The 23,664-nt window shown below is 28.9% G+C and overlaps 2 protein-coding genes across 2 annotated transcripts; both read right to left on the bottom strand.

Moving 5' to 3' along the window:
- Positions 1–1,954: 1,954 nt before the first annotated feature.
- Positions 1,955–5,693, bottom strand: LOC101490025 (vacuolar protein sorting-associated protein 2 homolog 1). The gene is made up of 5 exons (XM_004513412.4): positions 5,503–5,693; positions 4,848–4,978; positions 2,884–2,988; positions 2,342–2,602; positions 1,955–2,237 (listed from the first exon to the last, which is right to left on the bottom strand). The coding sequence occupies exons 1-5, from the start codon at positions 5,537–5,539 to the stop codon at positions 2,100–2,102; spliced, it is 672 nt and encodes a 223-aa protein (XP_004513469.1). The 5' UTR covers positions 5,540–5,693; the 3' UTR covers positions 1,955–2,099.
- A 4,407-nt stretch (positions 5,694–10,100) lies between these two features.
- Positions 10,101–18,787, bottom strand: LOC101489705 (protein Brevis radix-like 4). Its single transcript, XM_004513411.4, has 5 exons — positions 18,515–18,787; positions 17,703–18,365; positions 13,021–13,156; positions 11,644–12,053; positions 10,101–10,505 (listed from the first exon to the last, which is right to left on the bottom strand). Exons 2-5 carry the CDS (start codon positions 18,167–18,169, stop codon positions 10,427–10,429), a joined length of 1,092 nt encoding a protein of 363 aa, XP_004513468.1. The 5' UTR covers positions 18,170–18,365; positions 18,515–18,787; the 3' UTR covers positions 10,101–10,426.
- Positions 18,788–23,664: the final 4,877 nt, after the last annotated feature.

Below are 23,664 nucleotides of genomic sequence, written 5' to 3'. Positions count from 1 at the left end.
TATTCATTTTTATGTTTGTTAATGATTAATATTTGTCTCTTTTGTTTTTATATTTATCGATGATAAATACATGTCATGTATTTTTTATGTATCAATAACCTATAAGCGTCTTGTATTTTTTTGTATGAATAACAAATATTTGTCATGTGTACTAATGATAAATATTTTTTCTTTGATTTATTTATATTTATTAGTGATAAATATTTATCTCATGTTTTTATATATACATGTGTGACAAATATTTGTTCTGTGTTATTTCTATGTGTCAATGACAAATATTTGTCATGTGTTATATATATATATATATATATCGATTATGAATGTTTTTCCTTGTTTCTTTTTTAATATTTATCGGTGAAAATATGTGTCTCGTATTTTTTTATGTATTAAGAAAAAATAGTTGTCCGATAATTTTAATGTTTATTAATGATAAATATTTGTCATGTATTTTTTATGTATCAATAACATACATTTGTCTTATGTTTTTTTTTTTTATATATATATTTATCAATGATAAATATGTGTCCGGTATAATATCAATGAAAAATATATGTCCAATTTTTTATATTTGTCAAGTTTTTTTTTTAATGTATTGACAAATATTTTTTCACAATTGATAGAAAAATGATGCACAAGGAAAGTTTGAATAAAAAAAAAATGTGTCAAAGTTGTTAATAAATAATATGACAGATAAAAAAATATATATTAAACTATTATGTTCTTAATTTTGAATAGATGTCAATAGAATAATAAAATAAATTCAATAATATATATATATATATATGATTGATGATGATTTTTGCACGCCTATGTATACCCCCCCATTCAATTGATATGACATGCTGTTTGCAAATTCATATTTCCTAATACAACACAAATATATTTCCAAAAAAACAACACAAGCATGTCATATAATTACTTGTATGTTAATACAATTTTTAGTGTTTTTATTTTTGCTACTTGTTTTTAAGTCAACTTAAGTGTATTTTTTAAAATTTTAATTTTTTACAATTATGTTAAAGAACATTATAAAGTTCTCTCATACAAAAATTTATAATTTTTTGATAAAAATGAATTTTAAAATTCAAAGAGCTTAAAAATTTATATTTAATTAATCATTTTTAAATTTTTTTTATGAGAGAGGTTTATAATGTCCTAAACGTCAATGCAAAAATAAATTCACAAAATTGAAAGATAAACATAAGTTACCAAAATAAAGTATAAAATAAAGGGACTAAAAATTAAGAATCAAAGACAAGAAACAAATAAATTTAAAATTTTATAAGAATTAAAAAGATAAGACACGATTCAAAAAATAAGACACGATTCAAAAAATAAGAAAGTAAATGGGTTAAAACCAATCAAGATCTACATCGTATAATCTTCTAAAAAAACATTTCTACACAAGGTCGAAGACAAATAATTTTAGATTAAGATTCCATGCTTTTTATATTTATCATGTTACACAGCATTTTTTCAACTGCCAACTCAAGTGGACCATATGCAATAATATTTGATTTATCCATATTAACCATAAATTTAGTAGTCTTTTAATGAATGAAAAAGATGCTAATAATGGTGACCGCAACCCTAGGCTATGAGAATACCACACTAAGAAGAGAAAACAAAAAACGTTATACCAAACAACAAACAACACATTGTCGCACTCAAATAAAGTCATAAATAAAACACAAAAGAAAACTAAATCTATGTGAAAAATCATTTATTTAAATAAAAAGAGATAGCAAAATGACTTAAAGGGGGGATTTTGGAGAAAAAAAATGGCCATAAACCACCCATCTAAAGGATGTAGAAGAAGTGAGTGAGCTAGGTTTAGACGATAAATAAATTATAAAAAAAAACAATTTTTATAAAAGATAAAATATAAAAATTAAAATATTATAAGGTAGATATATCAAATAATTCAAAGAATGCACCATTAACATATCAAAGCTGAACAAGGAAAATTGATTTATACAAAATAACATATATTTATATTCACGAGTTCATCAAATCCTGGAACAAGTTGTCAATTATAGTTATATGGTACATACCATGTTCATTTTCCCACCTGCAGTCCCTATATCATGGATGAAAGACTACATTTTTCTTAAGTTGTCTAATCTTGCCTGTAAGTCACTGTCTATTCCGCTATCATCGTTTGCAGCCGTTTCCACTTGAGCTACTTTTGCCTTTGCAGCGGGTGCAGCAACCGCTGATGATGGCGCATTTACAAGCTGCAGATAGTAACAAAAACATTATACATTGTTATAGTCACCACTTGTGTCATTTATTTTCAGGTGAAAAGTAATGTTCAATGCGAAACAAGTTAAACAAATACCTCTTGGTTTATGTCGATTCCAATCTCATCAAGAACCTGGTTCACTAGTTCGTCTGTCTCTTCTTCTTCTTCATCCCCTTCCAAAGCATCGTCTATTGCGTCTCCCATCACTTCCATCGTCAATTCCATCTTCTCGTTCTGTCTCTCAAATTCTTGCATGATTTTCTGCAAATTCGGCAAGTTCATCTGCCTATTCATTTGCCCCATGGCCTTTGTCACACCTTTCATTGCCTCACCCATTGCTTGTGTTGATTTCAATGTCTGAAAATTTCAAGTGCAAATAAACTAGCTTTCAGTATTCAAATAAGGTAAAGGCATGGTGTTTGATCAAAACTTTACAGGTGTTAGCCAGTTAAATCATATTCCAAGAAACAAACATTGCTTTTTTGATCAAAATTTTACAGGTGTTAGCCAGTTAAATCATTTTCTAAGAAACAAACATTGCCATGATCCTTAGGACAAAAATATTATCCAATAATGACTATATATGCTAGTACAACTACAAATTGCAAAAGATCAGATACAGAGTCACCATAACATACCTGAATTCTGAGTGATACACCTTGGAGCTGTGATTTTAGCTTGTAAAACTTTTCAATCTGATGTCTTGTTCTAACAAGATCTTTTGCCATGACTCTAACAGCTCCCTGAACAACATTACATAAAATACAAAGATGTCATTAATGAAATAAGTGCCACCTACCTTAAAGGCTAATGTAACAATATTGTAATCAAACTACATTCGTCATGCGCAAGCCGGTTCCAATATTTTATCTTGCAAGAACACCACAAGTCAAAATTTCACATTTCATTGTCATGCTACATTTCAAGCCAAACACGAAGAAAATGTATGTCCATTTTAGTAATCTTTTGAGTTTTATGTAATTGAAAATTACTTCTTACATGGATTAAACTTACAGCTCAAGGATCAGCTAATCTTAGTATGGCAATTACCCTGATTTCTCAAAACAATCTCCTTGTGTCTAATTTTGATGATTCAGTTCTAGTCTCTTGCAATTCGTCATGATTCAATATGAGATCGATTACAATGTTTTCAGCACACTTCCACTTGACCTTTACATCTTCTTTACATTGATGATATTGTTACCACCTGATAATTACTCAGCCGGTATATCTTAGGTAGCATTTGTCAAATCACTTTCACACAAAAGACTTACTTAGACCCTCTTAAATATTTTTCAGGGAATGACATGGCACAATCAACTACACATGCCACAATCACTAAGCTAAAGTATGCAAGCATCACAGACATAGTTTAGGAAACATACATAGTGGTCTATTGTCTTAATAATACTCTCCATTGGATCCTAACACCAAGCTGCTACCAAGGCAAGGGCAGCCAGTTGCAGACCCAGGAAAATATAGCTGTCTAAAGTCTCAACTGTCTAATAGTAACTAGACCACCAATTACTTTTGATTTAGGTGTGGTATGTTTGTTTCTAAATGCTACATGTAAATTGGTATGTTGTGATTCACATTCGTAGGTACATTGAGACTGTACTAGGGTGAGGGTTATTTTGTGATACCAAAGGCCGTGCTGAAATTGTTGGCGAACCATCAGATAGAAGATCAACTTTAGGGTGTTGTATCTTTGTGGAGGAAACTTAACCCCATGGGAAAAACAACATCATTTCTAGATCTAGTGTCTAGACAGATTACTAGGCAATTGCAACATGTAAACCTATGGGGTTAAACCAACTGCTTCAATCAGCTGACTCACTGATCTCATGAATATATGAAATTAATTTGTAACAGCCAATCTGTTCTACACACTGCCTTCAATCCGATTTTTCAGGAAACCGAACCACAGAAATTGATTGCCATTTTACAAGAAGAAAGGTTTTCTTAGAAGAAATAACAACTGGTTTTGTAGGTTTTGTAATATGCAATGACCATTTAGAATATATATTTACTAGACCTCTCAGAGCACTTCTGAAACACATTGTGAAAAATGTACATCTATGTCAATCTCACTCTTCCATGTACATTCTATCTATAAGGAATCTTGCTTAGGAAATAGTGTATGTAATTATGCATACTTAATTCATGTACCGATCATGTGAATAACTAGAAAAGTTCTATTAAAGACACGCACTTCCTCAAAACCCTATTTACACTTTCTTTCTAAGGACATAGGAGAGCTCAGGATCTCACTAGTTCTACAACAGTAAGTAACTAACCTACAAAACCATTAGGAAAACATGGAGGGGATTTTCGAGTTAAACATTCACAAAGCAAAGTACATGAAAAATAGTAAGAATAAAAAGATAAAAACCAAAATATATCATCTGCACAGCTAACACCTTAAGGCCCTATGCCTTCTTTTAAGAGCTGTAAACGCCAAACACACTAATCTACCAGAAAATTTGAGGTGGGATGTTATAAAACTGCAATAAGCGCAGCTAAACTACCATATTCAACATGCTACAACCAATAACTTAATTTGCAAATAATGGAATCAAAAGACATGATCATATCACATTACCATCTGGCCTTGTTTGGCGCTTTTCTTTATCTCTGAAATCAATTTCTTCTCTTGTGTTTGTAAACCTTGCCTCTCGCGCTCAATTTCCCTAATTGATTTGTCCAACATTCTCTTGTTTTCCCGCAGAAGCTCTGAAAATCACAAATTCACAGTCACAAACTTGAAAATCAATATATAGTGTTTCATTTCATCTTACAAAAAGTACAACGACACCCCACCAAATCAATCAAAAGATGAATCAATGCATGGCAAAAACTAAGAATCACCCTAACAAGTTCAAATCAAGTACACAATTAAATGTGACAGTTAGTAGCACTAGCTTCTTAATATTATTAAATTATCATAGCCGCAAATTATGATTGAAAAATCAAAATTAAAAAGAAAATAGTATAGTTATTGTAATTTCAGCATATTAGATCAGAAGCTAATCGGTGCAATAAATTTAAATAAAGGTAAATCAACAACATTTTTTTTCGCAGAAAAAGGGCCGAACAGGTTTTTGATACATAAGATCATGTTGAAGATAATTAAAAAAAAAATATAAAAAATGTAATAACTGTTGATAAGTTTATAATCAAAATGGATCAACAAATTTTGAAATTCAATGATTTATTTAAGCTTCTAGATTAAAAGCTAAGAGAGAGTTTGAACAAACCTGCGGGTGTTTTTTTCTTTCCGAAGATGAAACTCATTGTGATCGATAAAATGAGGTGGAATAGGAAGAAAAAAAGAAAGTAATGGCGTTGGATCGTGTTTTGTGAAATATGATTATTCAAAGCGTTTGGATTGTTAGCGATGCTTTTGATCGTGCAGCTTGCTTGCGTACGCGGTAAGCGTTGAAACAAAACAACGAATCATCCACGAAAAAATTCGTTCATTCCAATCTTTTCCCACACGTGCCACAATCCGTGTGAGACCTAAGAATTCTTTTTATTTTTTATTTTTTATACAAGATATTCTTTTTTTGAAATTTATAATATAATTAATTTTATTATTATTATTATAATTTTTATTTTTATTAATTTTTATTTATTTGATTCAGAGAAAAAATAGGAGGAAGTTGTAAACAAAATATAATTAAGTTGCTAATTTATCTACATGAGAAAGTTGTTAAAATAATATAATAAGTTATTTGTTTAAACATATCTAATCAAACACATTTTTTTCTTCAATTTAATGTATTTTATTTTATTAATAATATTTGTTTTTTAAAATATTATAATTATTTTTAATTTATTAAATAAATAATGTTCCAATTGTTAAAATGATTTATTTTTTAAACTAGTACATGGTCACATCCACATAATTCAACCTTCTATTGCATTGGAAGTTTTTTTATTCTTCAAGACATCGCATGCCTAAGATGGGATGATGTATTGAGTTCAAAAAATAGGACTGAGTTTTTTTTAATGTGGGGCAATTAGGTATCAAAGTTTTTTAAAAAGGATATAATAATAAAAAAGCCCTTTTAAAACATTATATTGCTTCTTTAAAAACAAAATATCAATACATATTATACATCAAAATACATATTATTTATATAGTTTATCATGTTGATAAGTGGCTCAATATGGATTATTATTTAAAAATCATCAAAAAAGAAAAATGACTGTCGACAATATTTTTTAAAAATAATAGTTCATAAAGTTCTTTATTTTTATAGATAAGACGATGATATAATTGATGTTGATTCAATACGAAATATATTTTATTTTTCTTTATTTTTATCGAAATAGTGTCATTTAAGTCATTATCTCAATGTTTATATAAAAAAAAAATCATTGTCTCAATTGTAAAAATGAAACTAATCATTAATGTCTACTTTAAAAAACGTCATATGTAATCGTTGAAGTTATAAATATTTTTCAAGTATTAGTTCACAGTAAATGTAGTCTATATTAAAAGTTGCCTCAAAGCACATATTTTGATATACTTAAAAATTGCGCTAGCAAATTTCAACTTAAGTGATTGCACTTAAAGTTATACATAGAGCACATGTGATTAACAAGTTTGTTAAGTCACAATTGATCTTATTGCATGTTGAGGTTAGAGTTACTCTAACTCAATTCCGTTATTATCTGGTACTCCTATTGAAATATATGTCATTTCAATATAAATGACAATACCGTCAAATATTTTGAGATATTATTGGGGCAAAGGTAAAGACCTCTAAATATTATTTAAATTGAGGTTGTATTTTAGTATACATTAGAGTTAGTCTAATTGTGTAATTATGTTCGTGGCAAAATTTGTGATGTTGGGACATATTTATTATTTTGTTGATTGTCTAATGCTAGTACTCATGGACATTCACACGTATAGAGGATGTTGAGTTGTTGTTAGTGGAAGGTTATTGCTAGTTGATTTACTACATCAAAGAGAGGGGGAGATTACGAACATATCGAACACTTAAAAGTTATTTTTTAGTAGCATGTGAAGTTTTCACGACTTCATTACAGATGACAGGTCACGTCGTTGATATTCTATACGTGCCTCGTTTAGATTTCAAATAAAAAATATTATTTTATATATTAATAACAAATATTTATTATATATATTTTTTAATGTTTATTAGTATCAAATATTTATTTTGTATTTTTTGTATGTATCAATGGAAATATATCTCACAAGTTTTTAAATATTTATCATGACAAAGATTTGTCTTGTTTTTTCTTTTCATATTTATTGATGACAAATATTTATTTCATTTTTTGTGTTTTTGTCCTTTATTTTTTATACATCTGTTATAAATATGTTTATGGTTTTTTTTTTAATATTTATTAATGACATATATCTATCACATGTTTTTAATGTATCACTGAAAAATATTTGCTCATAATTTTTTATATTTACTACTGACAAATATTTGTCTTGTTTTTCTTTTTAGAATTAAATATGTTTTAAGTCCATATAAAATTTCATCATTTCAATTTTAATCCCTATAAAACTATACAACAATAGGGTTTAGTCTCTGTTGAAATGAAATATGTTTAATCGTCTTTTAATTTTAAAATTTAAAATTATTTTTTTAATTATGATTATAATATTATAAAAAGTTCATCCGTAAAAATTTAGAATTTTTTAATTGGGAGAAAATAAATATAAATTTTTTAATGTATAAAATCTAAGATAAAACTAACAAAAATATGGACGTTGAAATCGAATTTTGAGTTCATTTTTTATGAAGAAACTTTTTATATTATTTTTAACATGCTTGCAAAAATCTATTCAAAAATAGATATTAACTTAATAATATGGACTAAAAATATGCATCATTATTTTATATAGACTAAAAGTTGTACTTTTATTTTATAGGAATTAAAGTTGAAACCTTGAAATTTTACTCTTATTTTTAAGCCTAAATAGCACCTACGGTCCATTAACTTAATTTCAGTTAATTTTTTAGTCATTTATCTTCTTTTTTATCTTCTTCTGATTTAGTCTTTTATTTTAAGTTTAAGTAACAATTTTATCTTTTATGTTTTAAAATGTCACTAATGTTATCATTTTTTTTATAAAACTTCAAAAAATTCATCAAAATTTTCAAACAAAATCCATAAAATTAATTATCATCTTCAATATAATATAATTTTCATCAAATTCATAACTGAAATCTTTAAATAAACTCATATTTTCATTCTTTATTTAGATAAATTTAATGTTGTTGGAGATGAAAATATGAGTTTATTTGAATATTTGAGTTATGTATTTAGTGAAATTTGTATTATATTGAAGATGATAATTAATTTTATGGGTTATGTTTGAAAATTTTGATGAATTTTTGTAAAAAAAAAAGATAATATTGTTGACATTTTAAAACATAAAAGGTCAAATTGTCACTTAAAATTAAAATAAAAGACAAAATCAGAAGAAAAGAAAAAAAAAAAAAAAAACTAAAACGTTAACTAAAATTAAACTAAAGGACTGCATATGCTATTTAAATTATTTTTAAATATCAGTTATTAATATTTATTCTTTATTTTCTTTCATATTCATTAAACCAAATATTCTTTCCTGTATTTTTCTATGTAGTGACGACATTTTTTTCATGTATAATTTAAAAGTAAATAAAATTTATTATTATGTGAGAGAAGAGAGTGGTTTGGAATGAAGAAAGAGGGCAAGAATTAAGAATGAAATTTGAAATAAGTAAAAAGAGAGAGAAAAATATTTTTAAATTTGAGATGAGAATGAATTTTACCATTAAGTTCATAAATAAAATCAAAAGAACAAAAATTGGGAGGACATTTTTGACATTTTGCTAATATTTTCTATTCCTAAATACATAGTAGATGAGTTAATGACTTCTATTAGAAGTGTGTATGCTTATAAATAGGTATCACATTATTCCATATACACCGAGTTTTCACATAATTAAAGAAAAAATTTATGATTCAAGAATTGACAGTTAAGTACACTTTAATATTATTATTTTTATTATAATATAATTTAGACACATAATATATTTAACTTTAATGCATTGCAAATTATGAACACGTTGATTTTTCAATTGGTATCAGAGCCATCAATTATGAAAGTATGATCAAACTACAAATTTATTTTAAGGGTTAAAAGTAACTCTTATAAATGAATAAATTATTTTAAGGACTAAAAACTTCAAAATATTTCTATAGAGATTAAAATAAATTTTATAAAAATTGAAAATTTGTTTAACCCTAAATCTTATATAAATATTACATCAAACTAAACAAATAACAAATCATTCTGATCATGTAAACCAAATACATATAACTTTTGCAATTTGATCATACTTTCGTAACGGTCACTAATGAAACAAAGTAATGTGTTTATAATATCTGCAATGGCATAAAATTGAATATATTTTACCCCTAACAATGCACCGTCCACTTCATATATACCCAATTTAGGCATAATATTTATATCCTTAATGCTATAGATTCAATACTAATCTGACAATATATTAATATTAATCAAATTAATATGTTAATTAAATTATACAATTAATAAAACTCTTTAACATTTGAATACTATGAAATATTATTTTACTTACAAAAACCACTAAACGTGTACTATAATATTTTCTTCTATCGATACATCTTTTGTTAACTCTTTGGCATGATATTATTGTCAAGCTCAAATAACTTAACATCTATGATTTAAAAAACTCATTTCTTCTTTTATTTAATTTTCCTAGCCAAAGTTTTAATTTAATCATAGAGATGAATCTCTTTACCAAATGTTGATTTGCACCTAAATTATAAAGATCAAAAATAATAATAATCTAAAAGTGTACTTGACTTGATATATCTGAGTGTAGAAGTTGAATGCTTAAAGAACAAAAAAGTAATGAGTACATGACTCATTCTTTGTATATCCAATTTCAACAGCTATATATATATAATTTACACCCATTACGCATAAGTTTCAAGAATAACAATTGCTTGATTCACCGGTATCTCTAACTAAAGATAGAGGTGCAAGTAGCACCGTTTGATATCTAATCAGGTAGCAAACAGAGAATTAAACAAAATTAATAAGTAATAGCACCACCTCCACTTTTTGTAAACCATTAGAAGCAAATAATCTTTTGATAAGTCTCACAAGTATTGTTCATGTACTCTGGCACGGTTCTCTTCCCACCATAGTCTAGCATGCATCTCACCAAATTTTTCTCGACTGCACCACATATGAATAAATCATTAACAAATAAATTTCATATTGTTTAACCTTCATAAACTAAGGTAGCAGAATGACTAACGGTAACAAACAAATCAGAATACATACATAAGGCATCAGAGTATATTTTTGAATATTGTTGTCACGTTTGGCCTTAAATTGAGTCTGGTCTAAGCAGGATAAATTATTTGTATCCACCTTCAACCGTTTGTACATTGTTTTTTTAACACACAAATATTGGTAGTTAGTTTTTTAGGGAGATGGATAATTTGTTAGCTCCAGAAGTCGAACCCAAGACCTCACTAATACTCCATCAGCATTCCAACCCATACCACTATTCACATTCAACCGTTCTACATTGTTGTCAACATCTTGTAGCAGCTATTAAATTGTTTTGTTCAAATGGTTAATAAGTTTCAACTAAAGTCAATCGATCAAATACCAAATGCTATCGTAGCTGAAACAATTATTGACCAAACTTTACTTATCTCCGAGTTCAATTCTAAATTTCAGGTCCTATGTTAAGACCAAAAACACTTGCTACAGCAACAAGTATACAGTGATTTCATTTGAATGCTTTGACCTTGTCAAACAATCATAGCCTGCACATAAAAAACCTCTGATCCGAAAACTGATATGAACTACCAATGTCACAGGCCATCAGCCCACCAGTCCATAAAACTTAAGCTGATATAAACAGTGAACAGTGAACCGTGAACCACTAACTCTTTCACTTGTACATAAAATCTTTAGTTTCATTAACCTGTATGTCAAACATTAAATCTACTAAAAGCTTTATGTGCCGGGTAGAGGTTCAGATATGATGATTTTATTATCTCTGACAAGGATGACTACATCTAAATATCTAGTAGTAGTTTGGTGAACAACTAAGGATCCGGATTCAATCAGAATAACTAAGGCATCATGCAATTATGCCTTCAACAAATCTATAGATTATTGAATGCATCCATTTACAGCTTCTAAAAATATGATATGTATGCATACATTCAAAGATTCAAATTTATTAACTGAATTTAGACATGAATGCAGACAATGCAAATTTGTGTTTTTCATGACATAAAGATGGAATTGCCAAAAAGAGTCTAGCCAGAGAATTGGGGCAAACTGCAAAGTATACCTGAACCTGACACGTCTGATTTCCCTTTTGCCACCTGGCAAAGATCTAATGGTAATGTAAACACCAGGTTCATCCTCCTCAACCCATTCACTATCAGGATCACTAGCATTGCTGATTGATAAATCGCCAGAGCGATCAGCTTCTCTAGATGAACTACTTCTTATAGAAGCACCCATTGATGAAATATCTGTCTTGGCAGCACTAATGGTTGACACTTTTGGTGTTGAGTTCATACCACTCAAGTCATACTGATAATGTTTGGACTGCATTGAGTGTTGATCAAAGGAATCTGAGGATGAGTATCCCATTCCCATTCCATTTCCTGTTGGTCGGTATAAATTGCGTGATAGTTGTTCTTTGGTTAGTGGTGGTGTCACAGGGCTGTCTGCTACTGATTCACGCTTTGAACTCTGCTTCAATATAAACAAATATACAAATCAAAAACATTAAAACAAAGTCAAAACTTTCACCTCAGTAATTTATCAATTAGTATATTGTCTAAATCATTCATTATATTAGTTACTTTCTGTTACTTGGATAACAGAATTTCTGTTATACTAGAGCTTTACTTTTTCCTGTGTATAAAAACATTCCTTCATCGTCAATAAAGAATAATTCAAATTTGATCATTCTTTTATATAGTATTTATATTCCTAAAACAGTAAAATGTTGGTCATTTTATTCTAGATGTTATGCTTTGTTAGTAAATAGTTCAACTTAGTCATTCCAGTTGAATTTTGTCAACAAAAAAAAAGTCTCTAAACTTATATATTTCAAATAAAACTGTCCCCCAAAACTACTTGTAACTTGTTAATGTCAAATTAGTCTTCATATTTACAAGTTATAACTCAAAGTACTACTCAGAGACTAAGGTGCAACTAAAATGAGTAACAACTTACAATTTGAATAATGTTATTGTCAATTTCTTAATTTCATTGACTAACTAATCTGATGCAATCTTTAATTTTACAAACCAAAATGAGGTTTGACTCTTCTAAAAATTGAAAACATGAATTGGAATTGTCATGCCAGCCACAAATTTTAAAAACAAATGATTGAAGTGATCATACAATTGTGAAAACAATTTATGTTTTAAAATTGTAATAATTTATTTTATGCACGAATATAGCCTGAAATAAGCATTTGGCACAAGTAACACACAACAACCTCTTACAAAATTTATGCAGTGTGATATATTTAGATCCTCTACAGCTGTTTTATGATGCATCAACGATAGTGACAGTTGGATATAGAGAGAAAAAGTTTTTTTTTCTCAAAATCTAATGGTCATTACAATTAATAATACACCGCAAAACAGCTGTAAAAGATTTAAGTTCCTCAATGTCTAGGATCCATCCATGTAAGGTAAGAATTTACCTCATCTTCAGATCTTGCTGGAGTGGGAAGCGGGAAGGCTTGGCGGTTAAGCCTTTGAACATTGTAAAGTTCCATGACCTTGTCATAGTTCTCTGCCCACCATCTTTGAGCTTGCCATTTGTTAAATATATCACGACTATACATCAAATGTAAACAATAATTAAATTGTGAAGTCTTCACATCATAACACATAACACGTAACACATAAACTAACTAAAAATGTGAATGGTGCACTGTGGTACGTAGGTAGCATTAATTTGACTTTTGGAAAAGGAGCAAAACAACCGCAATAACAAAATTATTTACTCTTGTCTATGCCAATCCTACCCTGTTCTGTCTTACTTTTTTTATTTGTTCTAAGATGTTGATTTTATTTTTGAAATAATATTTCCACAATGTTTCGAAGAATGTTAAGAATCTTCTCTATTCTAAGAAGAGATAGACATCTCCATTACTATAGTTATAGGTATATAAATAATATGAAGATGCACATTTTAAAAAATAGTGACATTAATTAGATATTTATAAATTAAAGTTATAATAATTAAAATGTTGATTTCTCTTTAGAAATTGAGATGATTCCAAACTCTATGAAGACAGCCGAGCTTTTTTACTATGTGTATAGGTAGAGCTGACCATTTTGGCATGGTCCAATGGATTGGTGCAGCCATATTTTAGACTAGACCGAGTCCCGTAATTACAGGTCCAAAAACAACTAGGCTGGGCCTCCTGTATTTTAAATAAAAAAAAATTAAATTAGTTTACATGTTTTATAACATTTGGGCTTGCACAGCCCCATCTACCAATATGTTTTGGTGGTTTCTTCATTCACTCTCCAATGTTCTCAAAAATCCCTAAAAACACATTCCAATTGACCAATTTGAAATTATATTTTACACATTGGAATTGGCTAATTCGAACACAATCCAAAGACTTTTAAGAACACTGGGAGGTTATTAGGAATATAAATATTTATTAGCTAGTTATTTTTTAGTTTGATGATAACTGTAACCAAATGTTAGTTATAAGTTAGTTGAGGCATATGAGTTGATTAGTTAGCTCATGTGAGCTCTATATATATATGAGCTTATACCTTGTATTTTTCATATGATCAGTTAATAAAAAGTTCAGAGGTAGATTCAAGAAACATTATCTTCTTCCTCTTTCATATGATACTTTGATAAGGTTTGAGAATAAACCACCATATGTTTTAGGCTAAGTTGGCCATCAAACTCGTGGCCGAATGAAACTATGGTTGTGTTACTTTTCTCACCAAAGTTTCTTAGATGAATTTCCAGTTTTTAGTGGAGTGTGAATACATGACACCGATATCATCGACTATGTAGGTGACTCAAGTAGATACTTTTTGACAAAGAATTCTAAGATGAATAATTATTAGTAAAACCGATCATGCTTTGCAACAAATGAAGTTGTTTTAGGCCGATATTGACTATACAGTGGAGTTGTCTAGCCATTCCAAAGCAGGTGGGTCCAAACTTTGATGTCAATTACGCACCAAACAATCAAATGATTTGGATGTTTTAGTCGTTTTAATATTAGCCTAAGACCACTCTATTTCTTAAATTTATGATCTGAAATTCAGGGGAAAAAAGACATAGAATCATTCATGGATTGACCCACCCACCAGCACACAATGGTAGGGATTGCACTGCAAGTCATCATGTAGGACCCAACTACACTAATGCCATGGCTGCTTTTATCGTACGATAAGATAATATAATATATAAAGACAAAAATACGAAACTTAGGTAAGATTACAAGAGTATAACTTATAAATAAATCCACAATTTCAGCTCCCAAATATCACTTTTGTATATTGTGAGAAAAAAAATCACTTTTTTTCTATTTTAGCCTCTCTAAAATACATAAAAATAACAAATTTCTTCTAAAATACTCCTTCCAATTTTAAATACAAGTAAAAGTATGTCAAAGAAAATTGATGTATTTAGTTTAAATTGTCAATCAATTATTAAACTGTTTTTGTTTTATATTTAAGAGCGGAAGGAGTGTATGAAAATATATCTTTGTTAGTCCCTATTGTCAAGATTCTAAAAATTGAATCGACAAATTTGATATACTTTACTAACATGACAAACTTTCCTATATTTTAATGAGTATTTATTATTTTCATATCATTTAATAAATGACTAATAGGAGATAGTGATACTTTAAAGATCAATAAATTGAGGATTTCGTATAGTGTATATTATCTATCTACCATTTTGTTAGGTCCACAGTCCCTACCAAGAAGAGGGTTCACATTTTGTCTTGTATATAGTTTTGGAGTGGAAGATTATGAGAGCAGTCCTAGGCAAATTGCATATTAAAAGACAAAAACTGTTATGATAAGATGGCTATTGACAAATTCACAAAATCTGGCATGAGGACATTTGAAAAAAAATAACAAACTAGCTTCCCCGACCAAACGACAAAAACTAATTTAAAGGTTCCTAACACAGTTAACCATGACCCACATTCACTTTGGAGCCAGAATAATTTTTCCTTTTGGAATACTTTTGGAATTGCTTTTAGCAAAGGCGTGAAACTTCAAAAAAGGAGAAGGGGAGTTGGGCCCCACGAAACCCCTTTTTGTATATATACAGGACTAGCAAGGTTTGGGTTAAGAAGCCTGAAAGCTAGTTCTGACTCAAATTAATATAGTTAAATGCTCCTCCGCCCTCTGATTTTGCTTAATCACTCTTAAATATACTTTCAGAAACTATGATTTATGATTTAATAGTATATTTTATATTACGAAAAGTTAAAATCTAATAAAAAAATAGAAATATGGGAGAATTGGATGAGCCTTCAACATTAAAATATAGGAAACCGACAGAAAGAAAGAGATAAATAACGAGAGAGATGTAATAATTAACAGCATGATATATAAAAAGAAAATTATAGAAGGAGAAAAACTTATAGGTAGAAAAGAGATAGAGAAAAAGTGTTTTAGGATGCATACTCTTATTTTATATGCATTTTTAACCTTTGTCTTTTTTCTTTATTAAATATTTTGTTATATGATTTTTATCATCATACTCAAATTCACATTTATAAGAAAATGTGAAAAGGATATAAACAATCATTTATTCTATCACTTATGGCACTAGAAAATTGGACTTAGGATTCTTCAAAGATAAAGAGATATGAGGGAGCATAATTGATAATAGTAGTAGTTTATATACAATTTTTTTTATCTTATTCATTTTTTTACACTTCTCAAGAGTGAAAGAGAGATAAAGTAAAGTAAGACAATGTGAATGTTTGGTATCACATCGGATTTTTTAGAATTAATTTGTTAGAATTAAAATGAGCCACTTTTAGTGGCGGATCTAAGACTAATTTAGAAGATGCAAAATATAATAGAACTTTTAAAATTTGGGTGTTTTAAGTTTAAGGTTTAAAAAATATCACCGTGGTCAGAATAAACAAAACAAAATGGATACAATTTTTCAAAATTCAAAGTATACACGTGCACACTCTCACAATAGTTTGGATATGTCCTAGCCACCATTAGTTATGACAAACCAGCCTGATACCAAACACACCGTGAGAGATAAGAAATGTGATGTCAAAAAATTGTGAGAATTTGTCTTCTGAATTTGGATTGTTTTTCAGAAATAAAAATTCTCAATTATTTGTTGGTGGATCATCACTCACCACATTCAAACATGCAAAAAAGACAAAAGACTTAAAATTGCACATTTCCACCAGTACGATTTATAAATGTTTTATACTAAAAATAGTCTGCTTGAAACAATCTATAGCTGTTTAATCCAAGTTTTCCTTTAATACACAAACAACCACGTGACGTATATCTTAAATTTAATTGATATCTACTTTGGAGTTTTTCTCATAATATTTATTTCTACTATTTTTTGGGGTGCTATATATGTTTTTATTTTAGTAACGCAACATATATAAAATTGAGAAACAAATTAACCTATTATAACATGATACTCAAATGCGTATTATACATACATATTTTTCAATATAAATTCATATACAATCTAAGTAGAGTATATATTTTTATTCTTTGAAAAATATTATTTTAGTACTCCTACAAACTGTGCTTTAGTTATCTCCTTTCGTTCGGTAAGTTATATTATTTTTCTAAATATCAAATATGATTAATGTATCAAAGTACATATATCATTTTCACCTATATAGTTAAAATATTTATAAAATAAGACAAGTGAATTTATAATCAAAGAATAATTTATGCACCCTTATTCTGATTAAAATATCCCAATCCTAATCTAATAAAAAAAAAATATTTTATCAATTTTAGGTAACAAATTGAACTCAATTGCTCCGAAAAAATTTGCACCATGAATAATTAATGACTTGAAGCTAGGAATAGATCTCTACTTACCTTTTTATTAAGTAATTAAATAAAAAAAATAAAAAAAAAGTAGCTAGAAACGAGTAGTGAGAGTAGTAACTTTAATAGTGTGTGAAATGTGATAATGACACTCCACCGTAGAAAAAGAAAGGCCACAAACAACACTGTCATTATTCATTATCACTAGACCACTAGCCAGAATCAAAAAAAGAGGGTCCATATCATTCACCTCTTCAAACACCGTCCAATCCCAAAACGACACCGAAACCAATAATACGACACAGTAAAAAAAATAAAAGACGTAAAATAACCATACCTGAACCGTATCCGCTTTAGATCATTCCCGCCACGCGGAAGCGACACAAAAGTAATCAAAACGCCAGGCTCCACCTGCGCCACCCACTCCTTCGCCTCCTCCTCCTCAAGCACCACCACTCTTCGACCACTACCACCGCCGAACGAAGAAGAAGACGAACTTGGCGTTCCTTCTCCGCTTGAGATCCCTTTCAACCTCGCTTCCATCTCTTTCCCCCATGTCCTCGTCCTCCGAAACCGCTCCGAGTCAGTTTCCGATTCGGAACCTCCGTTTCTGAGTCGACTCGCCGGAGCGCACGGATTGCAGTTTTTGTACGCGCCAGAGGCTTTCAATGCCATGTCTTTAATCTGACACGTCAGCGATTTGATTCCGTTGTTGTTCTTTGCATTGTTGTTCGATTCTGACTCGTCTCCGCGACTCAGTGAGTCGTCGCCGAGTTTCTTTGGACGTGCTATGCATGTAAGCATTTTTTCCTTCTTCGGAATTCTTCAGAATTCAGATCGAGTTAGTGAATTGAAACGACAAAAAAAATGTGGTGAGAATAGTAATGTGGAGGGGTGCGGTTAGATGATTGGAGTAGATAGCGCGAAAATCGAGGAGTGTGTATTTGTAGGCAGCATGCGTAGCAGTGACTTGACTTCAGTTACAAAAATCAGATATTCTCTGAAAAAAGAAAAAGAGAAAGGAAAATTAATTAGTAAAATAGTGGACATTGGACAGAGTAAGTATTTTCTGAAAATAAATTTAAATAAATGAAAAAAGAGATATTATTATTTTTGAATTGAAAGAGAAGAGAGGAGCATGTGCTGGACCTTGGAGTAGTGGAGAGGGAAGAGAGGCCAATGGAAGTGTTTGATGTTTAATTTTGTTTTGTTTTGGTGGAAGAGGAGAAGATTTATGGAATATGAATGTGCATGTGTGTGTTTGTATTTTCTCTCTCTTTTGGGTCTTATACACTTTGGATGATGTTAACTTCAATGGGATGTTAAGTTTCAGTGACAAAAATATAAAAAATTGGGGATGTTAAGTTTTAACGGTTGCTGTATTTTGAAGCTTTGTCTTGGATGTTTTATTTGGGCTGCTTTTTTTTTACTCGATTTATTTGTGAAGGTGTTGGGCTCGGTCCTTAAGTCTCTGAATAATATGAAAAATTTATCCTGAACCCTATTTCTATATTATATCCTATAGTTTTTTTTTTTTTAAATGTCAATTATATCTTTAATTTTTTTTACTATTTCATTTTTTTGAAGTTAGAAAAAAAGAATTTGATAAATTTTGGAAAAAAAATTTAAAGAATTTCAGTACACACCTTATTATTTTTAAAAAAAATTCTGGTACACACTTTATTTTTTGAAAAAAATTTCCTGTACACACTTTATTTACGGAAAATTTTTTTCAAGTTTTCTGGTACCGAAAAACTTTAAAAAAAAATTCATGTACAAAAGTGAAAAATAGTACTACTGAAAAACTCTCGAGAGATTTCCGATACAGCGGGTGTTTTCGAAAAACTTTCTAAAAAAGATTTCTGCTACACACCACTTTTTTTAATTTTTTGTAATTTTATTATTTTTATAAATGTTAACAGATCTAGATAAATTGCTACTATTATTGATAAAACGTGCGTCGATACTATAAATATTACAAATATTTTTTAAACCAATCATGTATAAATAATTATAATTAATATTAATATAGTAAAAATATATTATTGTATTAGCAGAAAACTTTATTCCACTTTTCTGTTACAGAACACGTCATTTTTTTTAATACACCATAAATAATTAATAATTAATATACCATAATAATTAATACACTATTAATACATTATAATAATTAATATACCATAATTAATACACCATAAATCGCCTCTATGAGATGTTGTCGGGTAAATCGTTTCAGGAGCAGCATCCATAATCCACGATTAATATTCAAAGTCACGTATTCTTGCTACAGCTTTGTCGTCTCTATCTTTAGCCCTACCCACTGAAGAAAAAAATTATTTAAAATCAAATGAATTAAATAAATACTAATATAATAAAAAATTAAAACAACAAAATATTTTAAAAAAATCAAACAACTACCGCAAAAATATGTGGATGAAGCTTTGTCGTCACGTATTCTGGAAATGATGTTCTGTACCGGAAAACTTGAAGTTTTCCAGAGTGGAAGTTATGTACCAGACAACTTAAAAAAAGTTTTCTAAAAAGAAAAAAAAAAGATTTGTTTGAACTTATTTTTGTATAGTAACTTTTTAAATATATAAAGGTATTTTAGTATTTTCCTTTATTTTTTAGGTACATGGATAAAAGGAGGGGGTACACGGTAAAATTTTCGAATAGTATACCCTCACATTTACGCCCCTACCCCTACCATTTTTGAAAAACCTAATTTTATCTTTATCATTTTCTTTGAAAAGTTTTGGAGCCATTTTTTTATTACACATAAATAAGAACTTTTTTGTATGGAATTTTGTTTTCTAAAAATTCGGTTAAAAAATTAACATGCCAAAATTTAAACTTTTTTATACGTAAAAAGAAAGAGAAAATAAATTTACATACCCGAAATTCCAAAATTGAAATTTTTAGCATGAAAAAAAATTGAAAAAAAACTTTGTATGTTGGAAATTTCAAAACTAAAATATCTGGTATATAAAATAAATTGAGGGAAAAGAATTCATACTGAAAATTTCAGTTTTTCAAAATTTTCGATTTGTAAAAAAAATTGAGAATACTAGAAATTTTAAAAGCTCAAAATTTCCCGTATGGAGAAAAGAAAAATTGAGAAAATCTTTTGTATATCATAAATTTCAAAAACTCAATTTTGAATATGTAAAAAAGCTAAAAAAATTACATACTAGAAATTTCGAAACGAAATTTCCGATAAGTGATAAAAATATAGATATCGGGTAAAAAAAAACTTATTTTGTTTAATTTTTTTTGTATTTTCAACAAGGATGTTTATGAAAGTTCATACAAAAATGATAAATTGTGAGGTAGGGGTACGAAGTCCACTTCTTCTAAATAATTTATGGGATCTTCTTTTCCCTATGTTTTTAAAAATTTCATTTCAATTCTTTTTACAAAATTATCATTCTTCTAAAAGTGTAAATACAAATTAGTTTTCTTAGCACACCTTTCAACCTTTATGGTATGAGTTTAAGAGGCACTATTTAAATATATTATGGATCGATTAATAAGAAAGTCCAATACAAAAGCAAGTGAGCTCCAAAACGAGGTCCAATTTGAGTAATGTTTTATCTGACCAACATCGGCACAAAGCGATAACGCAAACAAAAACTACCCTTGACATAATCCTTGGAAGCACAAGTGCCCAAAGACAAAGAATCTATAAGCACCGATGTGCTCCAAGCGTCCCACACATTGCAGTCAAACCAAATAAAACTTGTCTCTTATATGAAGTTACATCGCATAACAACAATCTCAATATAACCTCAACGATCACCTCAATAATAATAATTATAAATTGAAATAAATATGAGTTCAACTACTCTATAAATAGGAGGTTCGTCTCTAAGTATTACACATATTACTCATCAAATCACTATACTTATTCTCTACGTACACCATGTCTTACTTTGACATTAGAATGTCTTTGTAGGTACACTCTTTATTTAGAATTGGATCATACAAGAAGGAGTGGAGACCAAAGCTTTGTTGCAGCATTAAACGTCAAGTCCACATCACCAACAACTTTGTGTATTATACAAGTTCACAATCTTTTTACCAACAACTTAGATATAATTTTATATAAGTTGTCAATGAGAGATGTTTGTCGATATTCATTCAACTAGTGTAGATTATGTTTCTTTGGTATAAGGAATATAAAGAAGTTGATATGGCCCTAGGTAGATGCATATTTAAATGGAACTTTTGCATAAAATTCACCCCATTCACCTTAATGATTTACCAACACGATTTAAAAAATTTGAAGTTGAAACCACCCGATATGGGGGCACTTGTTAATATTGCAACTCCATACTGCCTCTTGGATCTCTTCGAAAGAAAATGGGGTTGTAAGTGCTACATCATCCTCAATATTCAATTGTTTGAAGGGAACACCGTTGAGTATTGGTTGTAGGAAATTGGATTCAAAATTGATGTTTTTGTTGCAGTTTTAATTTTAGGCTCCCAACAATTGTCCCCAATCTTTATCTCCAAATTTTGATTTCTCTTAAAACTCCTCTTGATTATGAGTGGTTACGGGTGAAATATGATGATTTAAGTGTTCAAATGAAGCGAAACTGAGGTTTGGAGAGTTTTGAGACAAATCTCGTTTAAAAGTACACATCTTGTTTGAAAGTACAAATATTGTTATAATCAACGCGGGTTAAAGGACAATGACTTTTAATTATTTTGATTGAAGAAGATAAATAAGAAAAATAAGACAATGCTTTAGAAGATTTGTTAAAGTTGTGACTGACTCTAATAAATGTGCTCTCAACGCACCTTTGATGAATATGTTAATACAAGTTCGCTTTAATAATTCAACGTCTAATAAATTTGCCAACCAATTGACCTTATGTTCAAAGCATCAAGTCAATACTCTAACAAAGTCAATGTTATTATAAAAAAAAGTCAACATATCAACATCCCATGCTCATTAACTTGGACTTTTCATCTATTTGGATAAGTGCATGGCATCCTTTAAATATGTCATCCTCTAGTTTTCTTGTTATTTCTATCAAAATACGTTGATTCAATTATGAAGACGAATTTGAACAAGTTTTTAATGCTAATGCAAGATCTCTGAAGATTTAACACGAGTCCTTATGTTACAAGTTGATTTCATGCAATCAAAGCAACAGTAAAAAACTCTAATAGCCTTGAAGTTTCTCTATATAAAGGACTTATGACCTTCACTGCAAAAAAACACACGTAAACGAAAAACCTATTGTCGTCATATACAACAAACTGTGAATAACTTTGTACTATTTTCGAGTGGAATATAAAATACATTATGAAAGCATATCTTGTAAACATTCTCTTGTGAGATTTATTCAACAAATAATCTTAAATAATATTTGTAACTTAGCCTAATAGTGGTTGATATCCTCAACCACTTTACTATACTAAGCTAAAAGGTTGAAAAGACTTGAACACAATCACTTTGACTAATAGGTGCTCAGTGGACGTGTGATACTATTGGTGATTAGTGGATTAAATCATTCAGTGTGAATAGATTGAACGTAGTTATCGTGTAGGTAGTGAATTATGATAAATTAACTTGTGTTCTTCTCATTTATCTTTTTATCTATTCGTGCTTTTAACATCACCAATTTATATTTTATTTTTAATTACGTTTTTTTGAAAACAAAATACAATTCAAACGACACTTTTTTGTGTGTGTTTTTCTCTCTACACACATCTTGTTTTTAAAGTATAAATCCTATTATAAAGTTATTGTTCAATTGTATAATTCGAACAAACCATGTTCGAAAGTACATATCCAAAGTAGGACAAATTTGTCAAAATAAATATAATTTGGAGGATTTTAAGAACAAATAGTTCAATAAATTCTCATAGTGAAACATCTACGTAAGAAGGTCTTAAATTTTCATTTTTGTTTTATCTTCTTTCAAATGACTAAGAAGTGGAGAAAAATGACTAAAATGTGAAGACACAAAGGGAGAAAGAATACAATAAGATACTTTCTTTCAACATGAGGAGCAAAGGGGACATAACAAAGAGGTGCATGAAGAAAAGGTTAATTTAATATTTCTCTTATTTAGGAAATAAAATAAAAATAATAATTATTTTTTAGAGGTAAAAAAAAAATACTAAAAAATTTAAATAAATAATAAAAAAAATATATTTAAAAAATTCATTAATAATATAAAATAAACAATTTCAAATTTAAAAAAAATTACAATTAATTAAATAATTTTATTTTATATATTTGATAAACGAAGTAAAAATATGATATATATATATATATATATATA

The sequence above is a fragment of the Cicer arietinum genome, chromosome 1 (genome assembly GCF_000331145.2).
Source record: "Cicer arietinum cultivar CDC Frontier isolate Library 1 chromosome 1, Cicar.CDCFrontier_v2.0, whole genome shotgun sequence".
Classification (NCBI taxonomy): Eukaryota; Viridiplantae; Streptophyta; class Magnoliopsida; order Fabales; family Fabaceae; genus Cicer; species Cicer arietinum.
The sequence above is the reverse complement of the archived record's forward strand: the minus strand, read 5'-3'. Positions and strand labels throughout refer to the sequence as shown.